The sequence below is a fragment of the Artibeus jamaicensis genome, unplaced genomic scaffold (genome assembly GCF_021234435.1).
Source record: "Artibeus jamaicensis isolate MK-2021 breed Jamaican fruit bat unplaced genomic scaffold, CSHL_Jam_final contig_467, whole genome shotgun sequence".
Taxonomy (NCBI): Eukaryota; Metazoa; Chordata; class Mammalia; order Chiroptera; family Phyllostomidae; genus Artibeus; species Artibeus jamaicensis.
Genome location: NW_026521845.1, coordinates 789,733 through 815,838, shown reverse-complemented (window position 1 = coordinate 815,838; position 26,106 = coordinate 789,733). Strand labels below are relative to the sequence as shown.

The 26,106-nt window shown below is 55.3% G+C and overlaps 1 protein-coding gene across 5 annotated transcripts in view; it reads right to left on the bottom strand.

The window, feature by feature from the left end:
* Positions 1 to 3,024: 3,024 nt before the first annotated feature.
* Positions 3,025 to 26,106, bottom strand: part of SIPA1L2 (signal induced proliferation associated 1 like 2) — a 186,136-nt gene continuing 163,054 nt past the window's right edge. For 4 of the 5 annotated variants that reach the window (XM_037136745.2, XM_037136746.2, XM_053667307.1 and 1 more), the window contains 6 exons: positions 25,521 to 25,740; positions 18,215 to 18,346; positions 8,327 to 8,380; positions 7,704 to 7,827; positions 6,759 to 6,840; positions 3,025 to 4,230 (listed from right to left, as the gene is read on the bottom strand). In XM_037136745.2, the coding sequence (XP_036992640.2) occupies positions 4,084 to 4,230; positions 6,759 to 6,840; positions 7,704 to 7,827; positions 8,327 to 8,380; positions 18,215 to 18,346; positions 25,521 to 25,740 (759 nt within the window). In that variant the 3' untranslated portion in view covers positions 3,025 to 4,083. The remainder of the gene's footprint in view (positions 4,231 to 6,758; positions 6,841 to 7,703; positions 7,828 to 8,326; positions 8,381 to 18,214; positions 18,347 to 25,520; positions 25,741 to 26,106) is intronic. The other variant, XM_037136747.2, reaches the window with a different exon arrangement.

Here is a 26,106-nt window from a genome sequence, read left to right as displayed (position 1 = left end):
TGACCACTGCTCTGGTTCTTTGTGAAGGATCCACCAAGAGCATCAGTCTGGTTTTCACAGATATCTCTTTGATCTTGACTTCTACAGACCAGAAGCTATGGTTTATGGCTTCCCAGGTCTGATGATGACTCCTTGTTAATGATATACAGGGTAGACACTAATGACGCCCCTTTTTATTACAAAACCTTTTATTACAAAATCACGAGCATGTAATTCTGCAATGTAACATTATCACACTCAAGCACTCCCTGTGACATTTTAGCTGAAATGATCAAATTAAATGATCCCACTCGTGTTATTACCCCACCAACTACGCTCAAGCTGGCCTTCCTTCTGCCACACCCTGCAGAATCAAATTGGGCCGTTTCACAGGCCAGCCGCATGGCAGACTCCCAGCGTTTCAGAAGGAAAACTGTGGCATCGGCGGAGGCAGGGCTCTGTTGCACACCCTCCCCCAAACGTCCCTTCTGCTCTTAGAGATAAACGTGCTCCCCGACACTGAGAATAGCAGGAGAAAAGCCTCTAATATAATAAATTCACTGTGTCAGAACAGATCACTAGATGGTTAGAGAAAAACTGCTTGGCGTTACTCTAAAATGAAAACAATGATTTTCACTGGATATATCCCGGTATTTTGTTTATAAGCGCTGTGTCCTCACGGAGATGGTGGGTTTGTTATGAGGGCATTTGAAACCACATGCTTGCCGGGACGGCAGGTAGCTCAGCCACACACAGTGCGGGAGTCTGCCAGGACTTTCCTCCACCTTGGTATTGACCAGAAACATCTGGGTGAAAACAAGAGGACCAGGCCAGAACCGTCTGGCCGTGTTCTCTGGCATGGCCTTTGGGAGACTGACTGGAGAGATGATTTATTGTTTGGCCTGTGCAGACTGAGAAGTATTTTTTCAAGAACAAATGCTCCCTGGTCTCGCTCACGGGTCTGTCTGCACCAGGGAGGTGGAAGGCTCTCCATTCAGCTAGATGGTGGTCAGATTCCTTATTTTGTCTAAGCAACACCCCCTATCTGCTCAGTTGCCCCGAAAGCAAATGTTTCTGCCTCAGGCCGATGAGAGCTGCTCCCCAAGCCTTGCAAGGGACCACAAGTGACCCGTGGTTAGGCTTCTACTAAAGGCCAGAAAGATTCCCGGAAGCCTGCGTGATGAACATGCAGCTTGGCCACACCCCCCGAGTTCAGGGCTCGCCGGTGAATCAGGCCAACATCGGTTCTGTGGGCTTTACCTAAAGTTTTTTTAAATCCTCACCCGAGGACATGTTCTTACTGATTTCAGAGAAAGAGGGAGGAAGGGAGGGAGAGGACAGAGATATGGAGAAGCATCTATGTGAGAGAGAAACATGGATGGGTGGCCTCCAGCACACACCCCGAGCAGGGACTGGACCAGCAACATAGGTATGTGCCCTGACCAGGAATCAAACCTGCAACCTCTTGGTGCAGAGGGCGATGCTCCGACCGAGCTACAGCGGCCGGGGTGACAAAGAACAGTTCTAGGTGTGACCCCCCCCTCCCCCATCTTCTTCCCCTCACAGCCGTCTGCCATCTCTCGCCTAGACAGTCTTCCTTGTCCACTTTATATCAGAGGTTGCCCAACGATGCTGGCAGGCGGCCTGCAAGCCAAGAATGGCTCTTCCAGCTTTAAAGGTAGTAACTGGGAATTTGAAAATACGCAGCAGAGACTGTGTGACTCCCAGAATATTTACCATGCCGTCTGCAGGGCAGTCTGCAGACGCGTCCTCGCTGACCTTCTCCTTCAGAGTCAGGACAACCCTTTAAAATACAGGCCCTCTCACACTGCTTCCCCGTTTTCGCAGCTGCCTTCCCACTCACCGTGACATGCAGACGGCACCACGGCCTGCAGATCGTCCGTGAGCCGGCCCTCACCTGTCTCTGCCAACTCTTTCCCCGTCGCCTGGAGGCCTGTCTTTCTACAGCCTCCACCCCCGGGTGCGTGTCCCCGGAACCTTCTCCCCCAGCCCTCGGGGCCTGCCCCTCCTCCCACAAGCCTCCGACGCTCAGAGGCGTCCTGAGCGCAGCGTCTGCAACTCGGTCGCTCATCTGCGGAGGACCCACGGCAGGCACTGTCCCACCGGGCTGCTGGGACAGCGGCAGCCTCAGACCAGCCCCTGCCCACATGGCCGCCCAAAGTCACCGAGACGCCACCAAAGGAGCCTGCTCCAGGCCCGTCACACGTTGGAATGTCCTCACGTCTGCGTCACCACAGTGGACTGTGGGCCCGGCTGGTCTCTGTCACCGCTGGCTCTTCTGCTCCGAGTGCAGGGCCTGGCGTGCAGGGACAGGAAGGAGCGGGAGGGGAGGGCAAGGGCCACGGGGCCCAGTCTGCCTGACTCCCCGAGAAAGCCCGCTGCTGAGTGCATTTTGGGGGCACCTGCATCTTTCTGAGAAACAGCATCCCCTGGGGACGTCTGGGTATTTTTCAGTCCCCTCTCGTGCGAGCCACCGGGGGGGGGAACTGTTTTCAGAGTGAACTCGGGAATCACTTTGCCTCGTTGGGGCTATTGACAGGGTTCTGGGTGAGAACCTCACACCGGACTGTGGCCCCCCACCCCTGTGGCTGTGTTCCCAGTCTGCGTCTGACTCAGAAGTGCGGTTTACCCCTTCCTGGGGGGTTTCAAATGCCTGCAACTTTATCGTATTTGGTACTACTTACAAAATTCTAATTTTTAAAATGACCAAAGGCATTTTTAGTACATCACTTCCCCTGGGCCTCAGTTTCCCAATCTGTGCAATGGACACGCCCAGCAGTCTCCTGTAAGGACACTGCTAGGATGAAGTGAGGTGGAGGGGAAGTTCAGGGAATGATGCCGGGCACGTAGGAGCTACCAGTAAGTACAAGCTACGCTTCAGGTCAGTTTGAGGCTGTGAAGGCGGCTGAGCAGCATTTGGGAACGCCCCTGAGTGACCCGAAATAAATGCACACACCCCCGGGCTGCTGACACGTCAGACCACAAAAACCCACATTCACCTGGCCACACCATCACTTACGTGGACTCTTTTAAACATTTATTAAAAAAGCAAAATGTACGTTCAGTTCAAAAAGAACAGTTAAAAATGGTAAAGCCATACAAAGACCTCGTCTCTAGCAGCATCCAGATGTCGTTACCACAGCGTCTGTGCCCCGCGCCTCCGGCTCACCGGGCCGGGCCCGCCCCGTCCCCTCCGAGCTGTGGCCTCCCACGGCCCTCCTGTCCTCCTAGTGCAGGTCACAGCATGTTTATAAAATTAACGCTTTAAGGTTAAATAAGCTTAAATAAGGGTGTTAAATACAGGCTGCTTCATCGAAGCCTCTGTACAAAGGTAATTTGGCATTGTGCACGTGACCCGCTGGCCCGCGGGGCGGGAGGGCCCCGGCGGGTGAGCGGGCCCTCTCTCCAGCAGAGCGCCAACTACACAGACATGCACTACAACTGGAGTGACTATGGAGTGAGCCATTTACAAGGCATGAGTATGTTTTGTTTGCTTGCTTTTTAAATGAGAACACTGAATATTTAGGCACCGTTTGCTTCTGCAAATAAATAAGCCTCTACAGGAACTGCATTGAACTAGAGTTAGACACGTCAGGGCTGCGCAGTCCGCGACGCAGCAGCTCTGACTCTGGACTACGCCCCTCTTATTGCTAGGATAGTGTGGCCGTGGAGACAGAACTACTGTACATCCAGAAAAATAGAGCACCTTTACATTACAGTATATGTCTGGTTATTTGCTTCCGTGTCTATGTTACAACACTAACGCCCAGGCCACGGTGAGCCGCTTCCGCCCTCCACCAGGTCGCCCGCTCCACGGACAGTGAACCCCTCAGGCCGGAGCACTGTTTAGTAGCATCTACAAGGGAAGGTCTAAGTGGACACCGGGGTTACATTCATCTCGACACGGGAGTTACATTCATCTTCACGCTGGCTTTCCCTCCGCTCGCACGGCGCCCCCGAGACAGCGCGCGGCCCCTCCTGCCCGGGGTGCGGTGCTGACGGAGCGGGACAGCCGAGACCTGGCGACTGGCCGAACCCACCCGCCAGCCACGTCCCGGCGGCCCCTCCACGGGGACGGCCCGGCTAGGACTTTTTGTCGATGGTGTTGAAGAACCACTCCGTGAACTTGCGCAGCTGGGCAGCTGCCGTCTGGGACTCCTCCTGCAGCCGCCGGTTGTCCTGCCGCAGGTGCTGCACCTCCGCCTGCAGGACGGCCTTGTCCTGCTTCTCCTGCGGAAACGGGCGCATCACTGGGCGGCCGCGCCCCGCATCCTCCCCCTTACCTCCCGCTTCTGCCCCCAAACCACGCGGTGGGTGAACCGGTCTGCACGATCCTGCTCAGCCACGTGGCTCCTGAAGGAAGTCACGGTGGCTGTCAGGCAGGAAGGTTCTGATCTCAGTTTAAGTCACCCCCTCTCCAAAGCTGGGGGCTAGTAAGGGGTCACGAGCAATGTCCCTGGCAGAGGCGCAGCTCTGGCTCGACTTCCCGACCGCCCCAAACTGGGGTGAATGAAGCTGCCGATTCGTCCGTAACGACATGGGCACCCAGGCCTTCCTGCACAACTCCAAGCTTCCCGCTACTGTACGCTTCCACGAAGACCTCCAAAGGTGGTCATTAAAGAGTATTTGGCCATAATCAAGATTTTCCAGAAGAATCACACCCGGAGTTCCCAACATACAGCGACAAAGAATGTACTGGGTGAGCTTTAGTTCCCAAATGCTGAAAGGGACCTCTTTGTCTTGTCCCAGACAGACAGAAGGGCCTGTCAGGTCATAACTGCTACTTTTTAATGGGATCTAACTGGACCGCCTCATCCGCAGACGCCACTGCAGCCTGTGGGACAGTGGCGTGGGGGAGCGGTGGCTGTGGCCTCTTCGGGACACTCTGCACCCTTGGCAGGTCTGGAGCGGCCCTTGCTCCCAGCCAGGACCACCTGCCTCACCACTGCACTGGAAGACTCCAGCCGGGAGGGGCGGCTTCCGGAAGAGACGACTCCCCTGGAAGACAGGTCTCAGTCCGCCCCCGCCCTCGCTCTCTGTCCCTGCAAGAGGTGCGAGTGCCACCGATCCTTCCTCATCCCAGGGACTCTCCTTCCTAAAACACAGTCAGGATGCCCCTGCGGCGTGCCTGCTGTGACTCAGCTGCCACCCCTCCCTCCAAGACCCCGATCCCCTTGCTGTGACCCCTGGGACTCATACTCTGTCACCGAAACCTTCTAAACTCGCGACCCCTTCCCTGGAAATTCCCGGAGTGTTTACACTGTAAACGAGTCCGGTTCTCCGAGGACACGCCCCGCCCCGCTGCTGCCCCGGAGCACACAGGCCTGGAGGTCCAGTGGGGACTCCACTTGGCCCTGGCTGCCCCGCACAGGGCGCTGCTCCTCCCGAGACTCCCCGCCTCTCCCAGAAGCATGACGCTGGGTTATAAGACCTGTGACGCCTGCTCACTGCAATGATCTGTGTCTCCCATCATTAATTCTAGAACACCTGCCCCCCCACCCATGTTGTGTCTGTGGGCGACTTAAAAACGGAGTTCAGTCTCCACACTGCCTCCTCCCTGCTATGTGGAACCCTATCCTCCTCCTGTGGCCACACCCTGAACCCCGCTGGCCGGACAACTGCTTAGCTTCAAGCCCCGCCCCCTCGCTCCTCCGAAACCCCTCCTCCTGGCACCCACCAACCTGACCTAGCTTTCACTGCCCATCGACACCCCTGCGGTGACGTTCCTCCCGGCCCTGACTCTGGGTCCCTCAGTTGCATCACACGCTGCACTCTCCCAGAGACCTCGTCTCTCGCACTCCTTGTTCTGGTTTCCTCTCTGAACTCTAGAACTGGCTGACTTCTCTCTCCAACCAATGTACGCCTACCATGGACCCAGGGTCCATGCGGCCCCTGTCAGCACCTTATCCTCCATCCTTAAACATGCCTCCCACCACCGAGTTTGGGACAGAAAAAGCGACGACCAGAGGACTCCGTCAACCCGTCTGGGTCTGGACTGCACGTATGGGCATGTGTGTATGAGCAGGTTCACACACACACACACACGCACATGCTCTGCTCAGGTGACTGCGCAGGAGCCGTCCCTACCCGGACCCCAGGCCGGGTCCCTCCCTCCCTGTGTGCTTTACCCTGGACCAGGACTTCCTTCCCAAATAGTGTTTGCCACCAGCACTCACACCTGCCGTGATCTCCCCTTTCTAACCAACAGCACGACCACAGGGAGAGCCCCTTCCTGCGACAGCGTCCACTGGCCACATCCCCCAGCTGCCACTCCACCCGCAGTGCCGGACCCTGCTCAGCAGATGGGCGTGGGGTCCTCTCGCTTCCATGGCCCAACACGGGGAGGCTGATGGGTGGAGCACAGCTTCGGAGGTGGTGGGGGACCTCAGTGGGGCTCGGCCGAGTGGAAAGACCGGGCTTTCTGGCCACAAGTAACTACCCCTGGGTCAGCTTACTCTAGAGGGTGCAACCGGCCACCCACTGAGCTGACACCGACGAGCCCACTGTGTGGGCCCCTCGCCCTGGAGTCTGACCACCCAGAGGGCTCCCCAGGGTTAGTCCTCTCGCCTCCCCCCACCACAATGACGCAGATTAGCTGCCGACCAGACCATGGACCGAGAGAGACCCAGGAGCCTCCCTTTCTGTTTACTGTTGGGTGGGGACGAGTGGCTCTCTCGGGGTTCAGCCCTGGGAGGTGTGAGGCGCTGGCTGTGCAGAGAACAGTTCTGAGTACGGCTTCTAACAGGTGGGTGGCTTACCTTCCGCAGGTCCGTCTGCAGCTGTCGGAGAATGAGCTCCAGCTGATTGACTTTGCCCGTCAGCGTGGATGGGGACTGCTCCCTGCAAATCAGAACAGAATTCCAGAGGCTCCAGAGCACTGAGGTCAAGACGGTTCAGTCAGCATTTCTGTGCATGAATTTTTACTCTACAATCACTCCATGTGCTTGGAGCCCGGCAAGGAAATAAATGCATCACATCAGGTAGGAGAGTGGGCGTATTGCTGGGGCCACGCCCCCACCCGCCCAATGGCTACTGATGCAAGTGGGTTTCAGCACTTCTCCAGGCATGTACGCCGGTAAGAAAACAAAGGGTAGGTGACCTCAGTCAGTGTGGTGGAGGCCACACAGACCCGAATGCAGTTCCGGGAACCAGATGCAGATCCAATGCCCCCAATCTGCCTTCTTCTGCCATTGCCAGGGTGAACGTGCACACCAATGCTCACCGCAGTTCACACAGAGGTTGGGACAAGGAATGAATGTTACAGGACTGAGGAAGAACAAGGGAAAGCCATGGCGAGCCTGACACACACTCAGGGGAAGGCATGAGGCTGGGTCAAGGAGCAGGGCGGAACGTGTCCTTGGGCGATCGGCCGGCAGGTGGAAGGCTCATCGGCGAGGGGCCTGTCTGGTGCTGTCCTGGTGACTCGGCGGCAGAGGCGGACCCAGGGCCCCTGCCCCCCTCCCTGCGGGGATGCCGCACACCGTGGCACGGTCCTGCCAACAGAGCGGGGTGGTCGTACTGCTTGCCCTGTCCACCTCAGCAAGACAGGAGTGGGTCAGTCCCGCCCTGAGCCTTCTCTGGACTCTGAGGGGCCAGGGCTGCCCCCATGGCCATGGCCGCCTGGCTGTCTGCAGTTAGCTGATCCCTGTCACTCCTGGGGGCCTGGAACAGCGGAAGGCAGGGGACCTGCAGAGCTCACGTACTCAGCTGTGTCCAGGAAGTCCTTGCCACTGCCTGGATCGACACACAGAGGCAGCTCCTGGGCCCCTTCCAAGCCCGGTGCATGCTGCATGTCCGTCAGGGTGCAGAAGGACGCCACTCTCTGGTCTGGGAGGGGAGACACACAGGAGGGAGGGTTAGGGACGGCTCCAAGGCAACAGAACGGCTATTTCTGGAAATGAATGTAGCAATTACATGAAACCCCCCCATACCCCCAAACCAGTCAACAAGACAAAGAGAAACAGACTCAGGCAAGCTGCTGGCAGTCAGGAAGCACGTCACCGGCCGGCCCCGGGGCTGCATGGCACATGCACGTCTCAGCAGCCACCGGGTGGGCTGCAGCCACCGTGCTTTCTCCTCTCCGTGCCCTGACACAGGCCAAAGTGCCGGTGGCACATAAACGGTGCTGGATGATGGCGTGGCTGATTAACAGGCCCCAGGAGACGACCTCTCCTCCAGCTGCCCCAACCCAGGGAAGCGCCCTTCAGACACATCTCCCCTGGGCACACCCAGCCCTCCGAGCACCAGTGGCCATGCAGACGTGCAGACACAGGAAACAGGGAAGGGTGCAGACGACCGTGAGCTCGCGGCCGACCCAGACAGTCACCTAGGTAGGGCGTGTGCTGATAGAGCAAGCCGAGTTCTTCATCTGGGTCAAGACCTGGAATAAGATTTAGAATTCTCCAGTGAACGGGGGCGTCTCTGTGCATCTGGGTGCCCCTGGGGCCCTCACAAGGCTCAGGTAATGGGGTCCCGTGAGTCTGGCTCGTGTGCACTTGTATGGGTGTGTGTGCACACGTGTACACACCTGTATGTGCACATGTTCCGCCACACCAGGAGTAGCAGAGAGCCGCTGAGGTGCAATGCTGAGCAGCGTGGTTAGACCATGCATTTTGCATGTAGCGGCCCTGGCTGGGTGCACGGCTGTCGACCACAGACACATGGGGCATGCCACACGCCTGCCAATCTGACAGGAAGACTGCGTGACCACTGTGGGCTTGCTTAAATAACCCTGACCAGGAACGCAGAGAGTGGTGGCGGGAGATCAGCTACCACTGACCTTGGCACTGGAAGCCCACCAAGGATGCCCGAGGGGCCCAGCTGTGACTGTGACCATGTGACCACCTGTCTCGTCTGAGCACAGGGCCATGTCTATTCTCGGCACCAGTGACTCCGGTCAGTGATGCAGGCTCCAGGCAGGAAAGGGAATAAAACATTCTCCTGAACTGGCACCAGATCGGCCCGGCTCTGGGGACTGAGCGTCCAGAGACGCTGCCTGGCGTGCAGAACTGCGTCCCGAGTTTGGACAAGGTGGAGGTCAGAGTGAGGACGAGTTAACTGTCCATGCCCAGCCCCCGCACTTCCTGGTGCCTCTGCCCCCTGTGCCTGAGCAGGCGTCTGCTTCTGCAGTGGGAATCCGAGGGACAGAGCAGGTGTATTAACGTGGCAGCATCTTTTTCATATGATTTGATTAATGGCCGAGAAGCTCCAATGGGTCCCCGTCGGAGGGGCTCTGTTCTTAATTCATCCCACCGTCTCCCTCTGGCTGTCAGACGCGCCTTCTAATGAGGCTGCCTGCCTGTCTGTTTACGGAGGGTCTTGTACTTCCTGTTAATTGGGAACGACGGCGGTGGCCGGCGGCAGCACAGGAGGGACACCGGGCTGCCAGGGCCCCGGGCCTCCCGGGGGCTGCGCGGAGAGTGCAGGGAACGAGGGCTGGCAGAGCACGTCCTCCAGCCTCTCATCCCGTTCCTATGTCACCCCTGCGACAGGTGCACGGCTGTGCTTCTGCTAACACTTCCGTGAAGCTTTCAGGATGCCCTCTGCCCTTCCCACCTTCTCCACGGTGACAACAAACATTCTGCAACTAGACACCCTGAGACAACCTGTCCCCAGTTTGGTTCTGCATACAATGAAATAACCTGTAACTGAGTTAAGATCAACATAATTCGGTCCCTGCCTACTTTCCCCATGGGACTGGATGTGACAGCGGAGGCAGGAGCAGGAACGACGGGTGTCCTGGCCGGGGGCGAGCAGCTCTAGGGAGGGCTGGGCTGCCACAGCGCCCAAGGTCACCCTCTGCTCTGTCATGGCCCCAAATACGGAGCACCTCACACTAAAAAAAAACAACCCAATAGCAGCTGTATTTTTATTCCGCAGTCAGTTTAACTACGGGGGGAAATGTCAAAACAAGACAGCTTTCTCACTTGCGACCCGAGTTCCGCTGCCTCACCCCCACCGACCCAGTGATGACGCACTTAGCCGCTGTCTCTGTGACGTGTGATGACCCAGTGCTAACATCTGCACAAAAACGTCCTTGCTCCCTTCAGCTATTTGTACCTTATTGTACAAAATGCCCCACATCTGACAGAAACAGAACTTGCTAGGGGCGCTCCTTCGGACATTCCTCAGGGAGCAACCATGGCCCGGGCTCAGGAGGAAAGAAGCCAGAGAGTCCTGTCGGCCATGTGCTTCCACGCAGAGGATCTCGCTCTGGGCCCGAGAAGCCTGGGAGGTGGAAGCGCAAACAGAATGCAACTCCATCAGGAACGTGCACCAAACGGCTCGCTCTGTCAAGTAGCCAATCTCACCAACAGCTCCACTGGAAGCGTCATTCCCCCACAGTTTATTTCTGCGATGATAAATATTCAGTGACTCAGTAATTACCGACAGGGGACCAAATGGCACAGACAAAACTGTGAGGAGGGAGAGGCGTGGGTGGATGGACGTCGCGTAAACAGCGTGGCGAGGCGACAGCCACCCGCTCTTTCCCGTGCTAGTCCGTCTGGCTGAGTGGGGACGGCAGGCGTGGCTCACACAGGAACAACCCATCCCTTCCAACGGTGTTTCGGAAACGCCCGGATTAGTGTCGGTTTCTGATTTGAGTGCACTGAGCACCGGGAAGAGGGAGAACCGTCAACAGGCGATTTCCCATCAGTCTAGAGCTGGGACAGCAAAGCAGCTGCTGGCCAGTTGTCTCCGGGTCCCTGGCCAGGCCTCGGGGCAGGGCAGCGAGGGCAGGGCCACTCGTCATGTCTGCCCAGGGTGGGGCACCAGAGGACGGCCCTGTGAGCCTTGCAGGCCAGGCCAGCCTGAGGCTCCTCTAACCTACAACCGGGCCCACAAACACAGCTATCCTGGGAGGTCTCTGCCACGGCCACGAATTAAAGTGACACTGGGGCTTTAACCACCTTCAGGAAATCAGAGGTTCTGCTTCTGATTGTGGCAAGCTGACTGAAATGACCACCAGGGAAGAAAAGTAGAAGTTACGCTGCACTTCAGACATGAAACGCCTCGGTTTAGGCCGTCTGCAGCCGGCTGAGGAAGGGAGAAAGGGAACGGTCTGGAATCTGCCTCTGAGCAGGAAAGCAGCGAGCCGCAGACTCTTCATTTAACGAACATCCCCCGCTCTCGGCCTAAAACAGCTTTCCTGCTTTTGAGATCATTTAAGTCAACTCACTGTATTAAATTAACTGCGTTCTTCATCTAAGGAGCCGCCTCATTTTTCTCTTTCCCGTTTGATCGCTTTTCCCTCGAGTCACACACGATGCCCATTTCTGCACGTGTGTGCACAACACACGTGTACTCACAGTGACGTCATTGGGGTCAGAGAGCAGAAACCGCAGCAGCTCCATCGACTGTACGCTGAAGCCTCAGAACCGAAAACGTCCTCACCGCAAACATCTACGCTTATTACACTGAGAATCCAAGGGCATGTAGAACGTAGTGAGGTGAAAGGGTGAGCTCCCATGTTTCCAGAAAATACACCTACGTGGACGGCGTCAGTCCTGTCGCGGCACCTGACAAGCACATTGTTGCTGCGAACTCTGCCCGCGTCTGTGTTCACGCACGCCCATGCCCACGGGAGGTGGCACCAGCGCCACTGGGACGAGGAGCCGGTGTCAGGGGAGGGCAGGCTTCCCGCGTCATTTCCCATCTGTGATTGCACCTTGGAAGCCAGTTTTCGCTCGGAAGAGCGCCACCCACCCCACAGGTGCCGGAGAGCACGCCGACTGCCCACTTCCAGTAGTTTGCTAAATCAGAACTACCGGCAACCCTAGAAACTTTTCAAGCGGCTCCGCTCCCCTGCCCTGCGTCACTGCGGGCCCAGAGCCCGCTCTTCTGGCTGGGCGTGTTCCCTCCACCACACTCCCGGGTGGGACCTGGTACGCGTATTACTCAGAACACCTACACCTTCCACCAGTCTACCTAGTAAAAAACATAATAATGGGCTCCGCGCAGGTGACAAAGTGAGGGCTGCATTGCGCAGCCATGTGCAATTTTATTTAGGAGTTTCGATGTGCGAAGGGCCGTCTCTCACCCCTGCCGAACCAAAGGACTGCGCGCACTGAAGCAGGCCTGCACCGGGAGCCCACCAGGCGTCCCTACTCACGGCCCAGGGGCGGGGGGCTCGGCCCGGGTGGGAGAGCACCGAGGACTCCGCTCCCTTCTCCCTCACAGACCTGGAAGGCGCTCTCGACTTCCTGACATTAGTCTTTTGGGTACAGTTTGGCTTCATATCGGTTCACTTATTAATTAAGTTTTAATAATGCTGGACAGTATTTCTCTATTGGAAGCTCTTTCTTTCCCCCCTTCTTTTGCATCATTTCCGGGAAGCAAGTTTTCAGGACCTGGATTTCTGGTCAGAGGGCGGGTACATTTTTTGGCCCCAGCTACGTATCATCACACTGCTTGGACAGAGAATGAATCATTTTATAGCCTTCACAATGTCACCACCTTCCCAGAGTTGTTGAATCATTTTCCATATTCAAAAGGTGTGAGTTGGTAGCTCATTGTTGTTAAACTTCATGTGTATGTATGAACGTCTTTTCAGGGACTTACTTATTATGGTTGGTTCCTCTTTTGTGGATGGTGCACCCCGTCCTTGGCCATTTGTCTGTCAGGGTTTGAAGCTCTTTGTTGGTTAAGGTCCTTCATTTGCTTGATATATCCCGGTTTTACCCTTCACATTTATCACCAACTTTTCCCCATATTCCCACACTGATTTTAACGTTCTCCTCCGGGTCCATAAAGGATCTATATATGTAAATGCTTTTACCTGGCCATATAACATTTTGTGTGTTCGCACTGTCCCATAATTAAAGCATCACCATGCTTCCAATGTGGTACTCTTCCTTCCTTTACGTTTTTCTTTTCTAATTTCTAAGTCCACATAGAGGACGCAACTTGCAGCCCCTTGAACTCTTCAGTACATTCAGACTTCCGTCTGGGCTCTTCATCTTTCTTTAAAGACTCACTGATAATTCCGAGTCATTATTATGCTGTTTTAACTACTGATGTATATATAATAGACTTGTTTGTTGAACATTGTTCGTCCACTTTCCAAACGGATGCCGTTAAAGGATATCCGAACCGAAATTTCGCAAGCGCCTGAGTTAATGCAGGAAGGGCCGCCACCTTCACTCCAAGCTTTCTGGCCGTTCCTGTCTTTTCAGTCGCTGCCGTGTCCTTTGAGTTTTCCCATCCCGACGATGGCTCAGTTCCCGGAGTCCTCATCATCTGATCTCGCTGATGTATCCCAGGCGTCCTCTGCTGCGGTCGTAGCAGAGACCACGTGGAGAGGCGGCTGTGGGCACGTGCCATCCCTGCAATGCGCTGGCCTCGTGACCTGCTTTGTCCAATAAAACGCCATGGGTACGATAGTCAGGTTACGTCTGGAGAAATGCTGCGACGTCTGCCTTTGCTCCCCAGGTCCCCACGGCCGCACGTGAAGCAGTTCGGTCACCTGCTGGAGACAGGAGTCCAGCCAGGCCCCGGCCAGCCAGACGCTGTGGATGAGAGTGAAGCCGCCTTAAGGCTTCGCCCCACCAGAGCGCCCAGCTGCCAGCACAGGGCGCAGAGCCGCCGGCGGAGCCCGCCCGATCTGAGCCACGGGACTTAGGACACCGCTGCTGCTTCCAGCCATCAGTTTGGGGCTGGTTTGTTATACAGAAATGAATGAAAAAAATTAACAATGCCTTGAAATGATGCTTGAAAAATGTATTTTAAACTATCTCACCTACTTTATTTTATAGTCTCTAATAATTTCCTTTTGACCTTTTTCATTTTCTAGCTATGGAAGCATATCCACAATGTTTATTTACCCCAGAAGTGTATTCCTTCTCTGTTTGCATTGCTTGTTGAAACCTCAAGGATCCCAGTACACAATTCACAGACATGGTTTCAAATGACAGCCGTTTGGCTTCTGGATTTAGGGATATGCGTGTAGGTGTTTTCCTATTAATTATTGTGCAACTATTTGGTATCAAGATTTCCTTTGTTAAGCTTTAAAGAAGGTATCTCTCTAACCTTCATTTTTATTAGAAATAGGTTCTAATTATATTAGATACAGTCTTTCTATGAAACTGATATAACTTTTAATTACTTCATCTACTGTAACATAATTAAGTTTTTCTTTTATTAAACTAGCTAAACTCTTGCCAATAACAATGAATAATCTTTTTAATGTACTGCTGAATTTCATTCAAGCTTTCTGACATCAATATTAATGACCAAGACTCTTATAATTCGTTGTGTGCATGTTATCAGAAAAGAATCCTATTATATAATAAGACTTTCTGAATTAAAAAAAATTTATACAAGGGCATCATTATGCTTTGAAACTTTGAACAATGCACTGCAGAGGCAGTTCTGGGTGACATCAGGGACCTAGGGATGATCTTGGGTAACTTGTTCAATGCCCTGCACACTTGGCCTTGGACTTTTTCTAGGTTTCCTCCCCTTTCTTGCAAGAAGTATCCAATGATCAGATTTATTCCTAAATAGATGCTTGACATTCCTTAATTTTTAATCTCTCTTATGTATGACTTCATACTAAGTTCCTTTCTCATTTCTAATATTGTCCCCTTGTACTTTTCATTTTCTGACCCGATCTACATTGGTTTATCAACAAAGAAAATTGATTGTTGATTTTTTTAATTTACAAATCACACTAAAATTTCATTTGCCAGCTTTAAAAAATTGCTTTCTCTGTTCTTTTCAATCACAGCTTCTGCACCATCGCTTTGAAGTCCAGTTCCGTTCCTTTCGGGAAGCGTTTCTGAAACAGCAGCCCTGGGCTGAGGCTGCTCTGTGGCTGCCGCCCCCAGGTCTTCAAAGGCAGTGTCTTTCCCACTGTCACGCACCAGAACATTGGTCTGTGTTCCTTCATTCTTCCTGGCGTCATTATGGTTACAGTAGTATCTCCTATTTTCCAAATTTCACGTTTCCTATTGAGTCCTGCTTCCGAGGGGCCGTGTGGCATGCTCTCGCACAGGAGGCCTGGAAGGGCGCCCCCCAGGAGCGCCGCAGACGTCTTGCTCTCCGCACCAACAGGGCAGGGCGTGAGCTGTTTGAGCAACCGTTGCCTGGGCAGGTGACCTGGGTGCTTGCTACATTCTCGAATGGGGGAGTGAGCCCCACGTTCTCAAACTCACGTGTCTAGCGTCACTTTCCACTCTCAGACAAAGGCAAATACACCGCAAGCGGAGGCATGTGGCTGCTCGGCGGGGAGGTGTGTCTGATTGGGATGCACCACACTGCTGGACTTCGGGGACCTCAGTTCCACAGTCAGGCACGGTCCAGACTGCGAAGCCCGCTTTCTGGCGTGCTGACTAGTTGGGTCACAGAATGGGCACGGCGTTCTTCCAGGGGTCCTGGTTCAAAAAGCATCTTCACCTGAGTTGTTCAGTCTGTAAGAACTTAATAAGCTCCTGGGGGGTTGGGACTTTCCTTTTTAAAAATTTTTGAACTGCAGCTGACGTAGAATATCACATTAGTTTCGGGTGTACAACATGGTGATGTGGCATTTACACACCTCACAAAGTGATCTCCCCAGGAAGGCCAGCACCCATCTGGACCGCCTTGTCCTTTAGGGTCTTTGGTCCAGCTCAGGGACGGGCTGGGAAAACTGGCACAAAAAGTCCGGTCATCACAAGAGGGCACAGGGTCACTGAAGTGAGGACGTCGCTCAGGCGACCACTCACACCCAGTCACTGCCACAGGGACGCAGGAGGAGCCGGTGAGCAGAGGGCCTGCAGCTGCCGATTCTCCACGGAACGTCCGGAGCTGACTGCTGTCTCGAGGTGGCATGCGGCCCTACAGAGCAGCACTGAAAGTCACTGAAACTTCTAAAGATGACACACACTCATTCTGCAGTGTCTATAAACATCATCTGGAGACCTTGGGACTGGCAGACAAGCAAACTGTGGCGAACAGAACCCACGCCCCCTCTGTCCAGCCCTCCCCCCGCACACGGGAGGCACCGGCCTGCGGGGACACCGCGTCTGCCTGCTGCTCCGCTCTCTGAGGGCACCGGCCCCAGCTCAGGACTGCGCTCCGATGGACGGGGCTGGAGCGTTAGGGCGGCAGGAGGCCTTGCAGGGCTGTGGGCAGAGGTCTTCGCTGCACCGACCAAGAGACTGAAGCCCAGCGCAGTGGAGCGGCCTCCTCGGAACATGACTGCTGAACCTTCAGTGTTGGCACGAGGGTGCACGTCAGGGCACCTGACTTGTCCGCGGGCCCACGTCCAGCCGGAAAGCAGCGATTGCAAGCAGAATCCCGGGGCTGATCACCCAGTTGCTGTGGCTCGGCCCGTTCTGCTTCCTCAACTTCTCACTCGTCCCCCAGCCCCAGCTCCCTGAAAAAACCCACTGCAGAGCTAAGATTTTACTCTGAAGGGGAGGAGGGGAACCGAGCGTAGCCACAAACGAGGGGGGACCCAGAGGGGGCTGGTAAATACTGTTTTAAATCTGCAAAATGAACACGAGATGCAGAAGGACTGCCGAGGCCGAAACCCACACTGAGCCGGGGTCACTCAAGGCTGCCGGGGTCACTCAAGGCTGCCGGCGCCTGGCGTGGCTAACTTGTCATCCGCCCGTGCGCCGTCCTGCCATGAGCAGGTGAGTAGTGAGAAAATAAAATACGCGCCTTCCCTCGAGAAACTCACCGCCTAGTAAGAAGAGGCAGGCGTGTGGATAAAGCAGAATTCAGTGTGGCAAGCACTTATGGGGGGGAACTGCACAGGGCAGAACAGATGTCCCTGTGTGTTCCTGGGGACTGTAAGGGAACCTGTGTGTAAGGAACCTGCCAGAGGAACTGCCGTCACCTCCTGCCGGGGCCTCCTTGGACACAGGGAGACGTGGCGTCCCTGCCTGTCGTTGGGGCTGGGTCACTCCCAGGCCGGTGCCGGAGTGAGGATGGAAGGAGCCCTGGGCCTGGGGCGTGTACCGTCCACACCGGACATCGGACCTCAGAGAAGCAGGCTGGGTCCACGGCAGGCGGGCGCTGCCAGTCTGCCCAGGGAGAAGCGCTCTGTGCAGCGGTCCCACTCCTCCCCCTAAGGACGTTTCATCCTGCGGAAATGGGCTCCTCACAGAGCCCCCTCCGCCCGTCAACAGAGTGGACATCCCCGGCATCTAAGGAGTTAGCTGGAGAGCAGCTTTCGCTGCCCCAACCCCCGCCCCAAGCTGAGTACCGGGGGCACCAACAGCGCTTAGTGCAAACTCACTGCAGGGCCCCCAGCAGGATAAGCTTAAGAGGGGGAGGGGCAGGCAGTGCAGCAAACCTCCACCTTCCACAGCAGCCCAAGGTCCAAGTGCACCTGCCTTTCTTGGGAAAGAATCGATTTCACTTCCCGAAGCCCTGCTCTCACCTGTGACGGGGGGGCTGGGCTGCCGGAGAGGAACAAGAGTCACGTGGTTGGGCCTGCTGCTCCCAGATGCACTGCACGCGCTCCCGGACCCCTGCCGAGACCCCCACCTCCACCATCCCTTCCAGTCAGCCTGGGAGCAGGAGCTGTGGCCGTGGAAGCCATCAGCGGCAAGTGGCAAAGGCGTCATCCCAGGCCGCGGGTTGCCTCACCTCCCACCCATGAGCCCGGGCCTCACAGGAAGCAAGTAACCCTTGTCTGTCTGACTTTATTTGTAAGCTGGAAAAAGGAGCCACTTTGACCTTTTAACATCCCAGCGGCAACAGTGGCGAGTGTGGCAGTGGGAAGGGCCCTTGGAGATCAGCTGGCACAGTCAGAGGAGGCGGCGGAGGCCCAGACGTGGAGGCCACTCGGGTCGAGCAGAGGCTGTCGGAAGCTGAGTCCACCAAGGCCACCAGCCCCCAGACCGCTAAGCCGCCAGCAGCAGGAGCTTCGCCCTCCAAAGGGCGCCCCCTCCTCTGTCACCTGTCACTTCACTGGGAGGAGAGATGTAGTTTGCACCCTAAATATTCACCACTGCCTCTGAGACAAGAAAATGGGGGTCAGAGAGGAAAAGGGACCTGCCCCAGCTGCAGCTGGTCCCTGAGCTGGAGTTCAGGTTTGGACCCTCTGTCCATCGCACTAAGGGGCCACATCTCCCGGGGAGTGTCCTCCTCACAGCTCAAGCCTTTCCTGCTCCTGTTCATCCTCAGAGGTGTGAAAGCACCCAGCGCGTTAACCAGGGCGACCCGAGAGGGGACTCGGTCCCGGAGCTGCTGCCCCAGCCCGGAGGCCGCGCATCTTTACCTTCAAACGCCCGAGCAGCGTCCACGAGGTGGGACCAGTCTAGCCCCGTGCCCGCGTCCGGGAGGGGCATCAGGCCAGGGTCTGCGCACTTGGACTTCTCTGATAAGGACCCGTCGGAGAACCAGAACTCATCTGCATAAAACAAAGCCAGAGTCAGTCGGGTGTAGCGCAGGGCCCAGGGACCTTCCTGCAAAAGGTCTCTCCTCCAGGAGGAGACTATGCTCCAGGTACCCAAAGGAGACAGCTGGAAAACCAGGGGTTTGTACAAAGTCAGCCAAGGGAGCAAGGGGGAGGGGAGCCGAGCCTCAGCACAGACGGGGATGTCACCAGTGGCCTTCCGCCCGCGTCTCACTGCCCGGGACCAGGGCCCGACTTCCTCAGGGCGACTGCCCCGCTGTAAAGAGCGTTGCACGCTTTTAATGCACAGAGGGTTTGACACAACCCACCCCTGTAACCAGGAATTTTGAAGAGCATGCTGAGCAACGGTGGTCTCAGCTGATCGGCCCAAATCGAGATGCCGGGAATGTCAGCTTATTGTGAGAACACGGGAAGACTAACTTCGCTTCCGTTAGGAACAGGAGAGAAAGAGGGGACGTCCTGTGTGCTGTGGCTCATCGAGACGGCGCTGTCGCGGCTGCACCACACCCCCCTCCCATCCCGTGATGTTCCTCCCACCCCGTGCTGTTCCAAGCCTTCCTTTGTCTGTACGAACAGGCCGAGGAGGCTCCTTTCTCTTCCACTCATCACAGCACCTTGGTGATCCGTCATTACTCCTGGTTAGGAGCCTGTGCATCTGGGGACACACTGTCCACAGGCTCAGTGGGCTTCCCTAACCTGTCTTTTCCCAACCTGCCCGAGGTGGTTCATGCAGCTGCATGTGAACACATCTGACTAATTAGAACAATCAAAATAATGACCACCTGGCTGTCAGAGCCTGGAATTAGGTAAGGGACATAATTAACTAAATGCACCTGTGATTTCTGTTCCCCGCCCTCTCGGGTCGCTGCGAAATGCTGGCATCCAGAGGAAGAGCGCTTGGCATTGGCCTTGAGGGGCACTGAGCGCCCACTTGGCACACACGGCTCCAAACCACCTCCAGCAGCTGCAGCTCAACTGAACACTCTATTGGTAACGCTGCACATTTAAGGTGGGGACAGTCCCCCACCCTGGTTCCAACGTCCACTTTGCAGGGAGCCTGGTCGCGGGCATTTGTCAGCACTGCTCCCGCCACCCCTCCACGTGCTGAGATCTTCTCGGAAGTAAATAACCACCATTCCCGCCTGTTCTGCATGGGGCGGGCTCGTCCTGGCCAAGGGGTGGCCGGGGGGCACGTGGATGTTGCAAAGCTCGAGGGGAGCTGGGTCAGGGAGAGGGGAGCTCGGTCTCCGAAACCCCGGAAGGGATGCACTGGGCAGAGGCTGTGCTGACCACCCCTCTCCCAGGTCCTGGCCGTTCACCAGGAGTTTAAGGCTCAGCCCCCGGGGAAGGGAGGGAAGGAGGGGCGAAGCCTTCATGTCTAACACACTCACTGGCTGCTTTGCTTAAGGCAGGAGCTCTGCACTGAGTCCAGAGAAATTACATAACTAGGTGGCAAGTACTTATGTCACTGAGTCCCTCCCCTGTGACCGAGTTCTTCAGGAACGGGGGCAGACTGCACAGCTCTGGGAAGGGGCAGAGACCGGGCAGGGCGACCCTGGCCTGCACACCCCTCACCTGCCCCCCTCCTGCCATCACTGGACAGGAAAAGGTGAAAGACTGAAAATCGCCCAAGTGAATAAATGTTTCCACAGAAAACGCACTGTTATCAGGTTTCGCTAAGAAATGCCAAGTTGACGATTTTCTTCGCCTTTGTAAAGCAATGATCCTTCACCCGAGCTCGGGCGTCTCAAAGCCCAGAGTCAATCCTTCTGGCTTCCTGCTCGCAGGACAGCAGTGGTGCCCCAGGGGACCTGACAGGGGCCAGGACCAGAGGACAAGCAGGCCAGAGAGAATGAAGGGGCAGGACCAACCTACTTGGTGGCCTGTGCCGATTCCCTTAGACCCCCACTCCCACCGCTTGTCCTTCCTGCCACCGTGTTGAAGGAGCCGCCTTCTCCATACAGAGCACGGGCGGTGGGGACGTGACAATCTTGGGCAAAGGTCCAGGCTCTGGCTCTTCCCCAGAGACCTGAAGTCCCGTGACAGGGGCCAGAACGCTGACGCCCCGAGTGGGTGGGCGGGTGCCCCCGGCTGTCCATGCCGCAGGGCAGGTCGGCCAGCTCCACCGGTCCCCACTCGCGGCCTGCACACAGGCCACGTGGAGACCACATGCCAGGTGGCCCCAGGACCTGGGGACCTGCAGGGGTCTCAGGGCTGACCTTCCCTGAGCTCCAGGTGTTCTTCTGACCTCCTTCAGCTGTAACAGGGCACAAGGGGGGCTGCAGCCTGTGGTGTTTGGTCTTTGTTACAAACTCTTACTCCCTACTGCCCGCCCCGACGTTGTGACCAAGACTTTTGTGTTCATTTGATTCTATGGGGCTGGCCATGGTGACGGAAGGTGCCTTTCCTTTCCAGTTTCTCTGGCACTCACCACCCACTCACCGTCTATCTACAACGCACTTATTAAATGACTGCTGTATGCCTTTCGATTGATGGGGCTGCAGTGGGTAGCACAGATGAGGCCCATCCCCTCCGGAAGCTTATGCTGCAAGTGCCCGGAAAAGAGGGGGCAGGCACAGGAAGAGGAACACACAGAGAGTGTGGGGCCGCTCACAGAAAACAGCCTGGGCGGGTGGGGCCAGGAGGCTCCGCGGGTTTGGGAAGGCCTGCCCCCGGCACTGAGAGTCGCTGGGACGGGAGTGACGAGGAGCTGCTTGGTGAAGGGCACGGTCCGACGGAAATGCTCTGAGAGAACCCGGAGTTGGGTCTCAACCCCCTGTCCTCCCAAGAGCAGTGACAGTCACCTGGGCCCAAGGAAGAGCTGCCTGGACTCCTCCCTGAATCATCACAATGGAAAGCGCCCAAACCTCCCTCTGCCCACTGCTTAGAGCATCACTTATTAGAAAAAAACAATGACTATTTTTCTCTTGTTGTTGTTTTTTTTAAATGTATAGCTTTTTAAAAAACAATTTTATTACTTATTTTTAGAGAGAGGGAAAGGGAAGGAGAAAGAGAGGGAGAGAAACATTAATGTGTGATTGCCTCTCATGAACACCCACCCTACTGGGGACCTGGCCTGCAACCCGGGCATGTGCCCTGACTGGGAATCAAACCAACAACCTTTTTGGTTCACAGGCCAGCACTCAATTCACTAAGCCACATTAGCCAGGGCTATGGTTTTTTTTTAAATTTTATTCTTTTGGTCTGAGACTTTATGCCATCAAAAATCCTTTAAGCTGACATTAGGTATCACTAACGGTATCCGTGGCATCCCCTGAATGATGTTTACTGAGCATCTGCTACCTTCCAGGTACCACCGGGGATGATGTTCACACCAGGGACAGAATGACCCTTGACACCAGTTCTGCCTTTGAGGAGCCGGTCAACAAGCAGGTGCGCCCCACTGGTGCCGGTCTGCTGTGCAGGGAGCCACCCCCACCCGCAGTGCTCACTGTGGCGGCTGTTCACTGTTGGTTTCCCGAGTTTACAGGTGGGAAGGAGAAGGCACTGGGTCTTAGCTATGGAAGCTGCAACCCCAGCTCTCCCAGGAGGGGGTCAGTGGCACCCAGGAGACCACACTGCTCTTCTGGCCAATTCAGAGAAAAATGTGACTTATAGCCGAGAGCTGGCTACCGTCTGGCCCCACTGCCTGGGCCCAGGACACTGTGGCTTTCTGTCTGTTTATCTGAAACCGGAAATCGCAGTGACCGCCTTCACTGAGTCCGACGCTCCTACTGACACAGGCCTCGGGCCTCCCGCAGCGAGGGCCACGCTCCTGCTGGTCAGCAGCTCCTCCGCACCTGCACCCGGGTCTGCAGCATCTCGTGGGAGCGATGAGGTGCAAGGAAAACACGAATTTCTGCTATTCATTCTGAAATTCCACCCCCTGTGACTTCAAGGGGCATCCTTTGTGAGGTGCCGAGGCCTGAGCTACAGCATCTGGGGCCACGCATAAGCGAATACTGTTTTTATTCTTCGAAACTTAAGAACTCTCCTTCGTCTATCCTCACAGGAAGAGTTCCACCATTTCTGGGAGAGTTCGGATCCCCACTCCACGAAAAAATCAGGAATTCTCTGAACGGGCTGTGAACGGAACCTGCCGATGCTTGGGACCAGATGAGGCTGGTGCCCAGGGGTCGGGGAGGGAAGGACGTGGGCTGCTTTTCGCTGTCACTGGTCATCTGGCCTGTGAACCTGGGTCCAAAGGGCCCCTCCCATTTCTTTTTCTGTCTGGGCCGCTGGAGAAATTTTGCTCTGAAATGTACCAACGACGGAGGCAGAGGCCCCGAGGGCCAGGCAGGACCATAGGAATTGCTTTCTCTTGCTCATCCAGGCCGTGTTCCTGCACTTCCAAGTTCAGGGCATAAGGACTCGGCCTGTTTCCGTGACACCACGGAAAACATCCACGAATCAGGACCCGAGGCCGAGCACCAACGTACAGGTCAGGACCTGTCTCTCGAGGTTGGGTTAAGATCTTGATCTCCTGAGAACAAAGATTCTGAGACAGGTTCATTTAATCCAGGACGGTTAAAATCTAAAAATACCTGACCCAGACGCCTGGGACTGTAATTACACGTGGAAGAGGTGCAGTGAGGAGGTCTCCCCGCTCCCCTTACTCCAAGCTGGGAACGAGATCGGAGCGGACTTGTACTAGTGAAAGGTTCTCTCTTTGAAGGTCAGATGCTTCTTAGGGATGAGTGAGTATTAACGTTGAAAAGAATACGTGTGCCCTTGAGTGTTTTGCCTGGTTCAGCCGTGTAGCTCCCGAACCATCCAGGGCAAACAGATTCTGACCTGCGCTCCAAGTTAGAAGGTACAGCCAAGTCCCGGAGGAGCTGAGAGAAGCCACTGGGCACCCTCGAGTGCTCCTTGTTCTCACACACAGACACCTGCCGGGCGTCAGCACGCGCACCTGAACTTTCTGGGCCCCGGTCTCAGGCTGCCAACTGCTCTCAGAGGGACGTGTCCTCACAGGGCTGCTGCTGAGCGACCAGAAACTGCAGAAGGCGGAGCAGGACTGAGGCCTGTGTTAAGTCTCAGGCGCACACAAGGGTGAGGGTGGGCGGCCAGACCCTTGAGGCCGAGCCGCTCCTGGGCAGCCCGGGGAGGCTCAGGGACAGGAATGACTTCCGGCTCCCTGACCAATGTTTTGCCGTCTCGCCCATCAAACCGCGAGAGTTCTCTGAGTCGTTAGTAAAGGTCGTGTAGGAATCAGAGGGGTCCCATTGCCAAATCGCAGGTTTCTTTAGGGGAGAGCGAATGGCAGGGCCGCGCTGACTGGGTTTCCCAGAGAAGTGGACAGTGGAGCTGAGTGGGCAGTTTCGACTCGGACAGGGAAGTGCAAACGGCGTGTCCCGCCTGTTTCGTAGCTGCGCCTTCATCCTGGGAACACACGAAAGGAGGACGGGGTCCCCCGCAGGTAAGTGGGTTGACAGACCATGGTCAGCCCAGACAGCGGAACACTGTCCAGGGCGGAGAAGAAGTGAGCCATCGAGCCGTGGAACGGCACGGAGGAAACTGGAACGAATACTGCCAAGTGGAAGTCGCCAGTCAGAAAGAGCTACATGCTGTAGGGCTCGAAGTACGTGACGTTCTGGGGAAACAGCGAAACTATGGGGACGAAAAAGATCAGTGGCTGCCAGGGGCTCGGGGGGGAGGGGAGGGATGAAGAGGCGAAACCTGAGGATTTTTAGGACGATGAAGATACTCTGTGCAATACTACAAGGGTGGATACAGCTCCTCACACGTTTATCCAGACCCCACAGCATGTAAACACCGAGAAGGAGCCCTGCTGTGGGCTGTGCACTCATCGTGGGTGACCACGATGCTCAGGTCGGTCTGCGGATTCTAAAGACTGTCCCGCTCTGGTGGGGGCGTTGATGATGGGGAGGCTGTGCCCCTGTGCCCGGGGTGTATGGGGGCTCCGTGTTTTCTGCTCGGTTTGGCTGTGACCCTAAAACTACTCTAAAAAAGTGTATTAAACAAAAGTGAAGGTAAAAACAAAGATATGTATCTTTCACATGAGCAAATAAAGGGCAGACTGTCAGAACTACATAATACAAATGCCATAAATTTCACATCACACTTCAAGCATCTGAAGTAAAAACAGTAACGTTTGTAAGAAAATAGAGTTTTACTGGTTATGCAAAAGCTTTTAAGAGAACATTAAACTTGCCTATTTACTAAAAAGGAAAAGTATTTATATTAGGGCATTAGGATATGCCTGTCTGACCCAGTTATCAAGAAGAAGATTAAAGGTTTCTTTAATTTAGGCAAATGAACCCTTTAAAATAGACAGGATATTAAGTCACTTAAAGAAATAGATTAAGAATTTTATGAGAAGGTTCATTTCCAATTATGTTAAACATCAGAAACATTATTAGAACTTTTACTTCATTTACCCGGGACCTCTATGTGCATTGTGAAGTTCAAGTTCATTTTAAAGATAATACTCTCGATGATGAAATGTTAAAAAAAAAAAAACCTGACAATGAATGCATTTCTGGTGAATTCCCCATTCTTTCAGTACAATAGAAATTAACTATGAAAAAGAAAATAAAGCTGATGTAATAAAAACCATTCAACAATGACATGTTAATAAGTAACTGACATTATGCAAAAATCAAAGGTTTCAGAATTTTAAGGACTACCATCCAGAAAGCACCCCAGTCAGCCTGTGACCAGCAAACCGGAGTAGAGCAGATGCAGAACCTAAGTGAGGAGCCAAGGTCAGACCCCGGCTGGCGTGCAGAGCCACGTCCACGAGCCCGTCTCCGACACCCGCCTGCCCCCTGCGCACCGCCAGGCACTGAAGGCCCAGGAGACAGAGACCACTTTCCCCCTTGCTCCCTGCCCACAGAAAATCCGCCCTCGCCCTGAACACCCTGACTTTCCTTTATGAAGTCAGGCTTTAGATACTTCATTCTCCATGTCATAGCTGAGATATGGCACAAGGGTCACTATTTTACTTGGTAAAAATGTTTAACAGCTTTCTAATTTTCTTCAAAATTAGTAGCAGTGCTTCACTTTTAAAAAATGTCTACTCTGGGGCTTTCATCACACTTTTTTAAAGAAAGAAAGAAAGAAAACAGCAGCAAGTGGTACACGCAGTTTCAAAAACACCCCCTCCCCAAGCCCGCACCGCAGACGCCCCAGGGCCCGCACTCACTGCGCAGGCTGGCAGCGCCGGGCACGGGCTGCATCCGGGGCGGCAGGGTGCTGCGCTGGGGCGCGGCGCTGCTGAAGAGGGTGTCGCTGGGCAGCGCCTGGTCCAGCGCGGAGCTTCGGGAGCTGCCGAAGGAGGAGCCCCTCCGACTGCTGCAGACGCTCTCGTCCGAGAGGGTGCGGTACAGCGAGCGCCGCGGGGACAGGTTCCCGTAGAAGGAAAACTGGGGGTGGAAACATGGGGACAGGGAGACAGAGGATGTCACCAAGCAGGAAGCATGGAACTGATGCGGCTGAAATGGGGCGTCCCCGCGGCACTGCGACCGCGGTCACCCAGGCGAAGGTGCCGGGCGTCCCGTGCTCGTACTGGAGTGGAATGTTCTCCTCGTGTGGCCTTCTGGGAATTGCCACCACAGGTGAGACATGCAGGGCTTTACTGACTGGGAAGTGCTGACCGAGCCTCCCTGCCCTCAGATCGCCGGCAGCTCCGGGAAGAGAGGCAGCCGTCATCTCAGGCGGCACTTCTGCAAACCCATCAGAGCGCTGGCTGGGTTTTAACTTGAAATGACTCCATTTTAATATTACGCAAT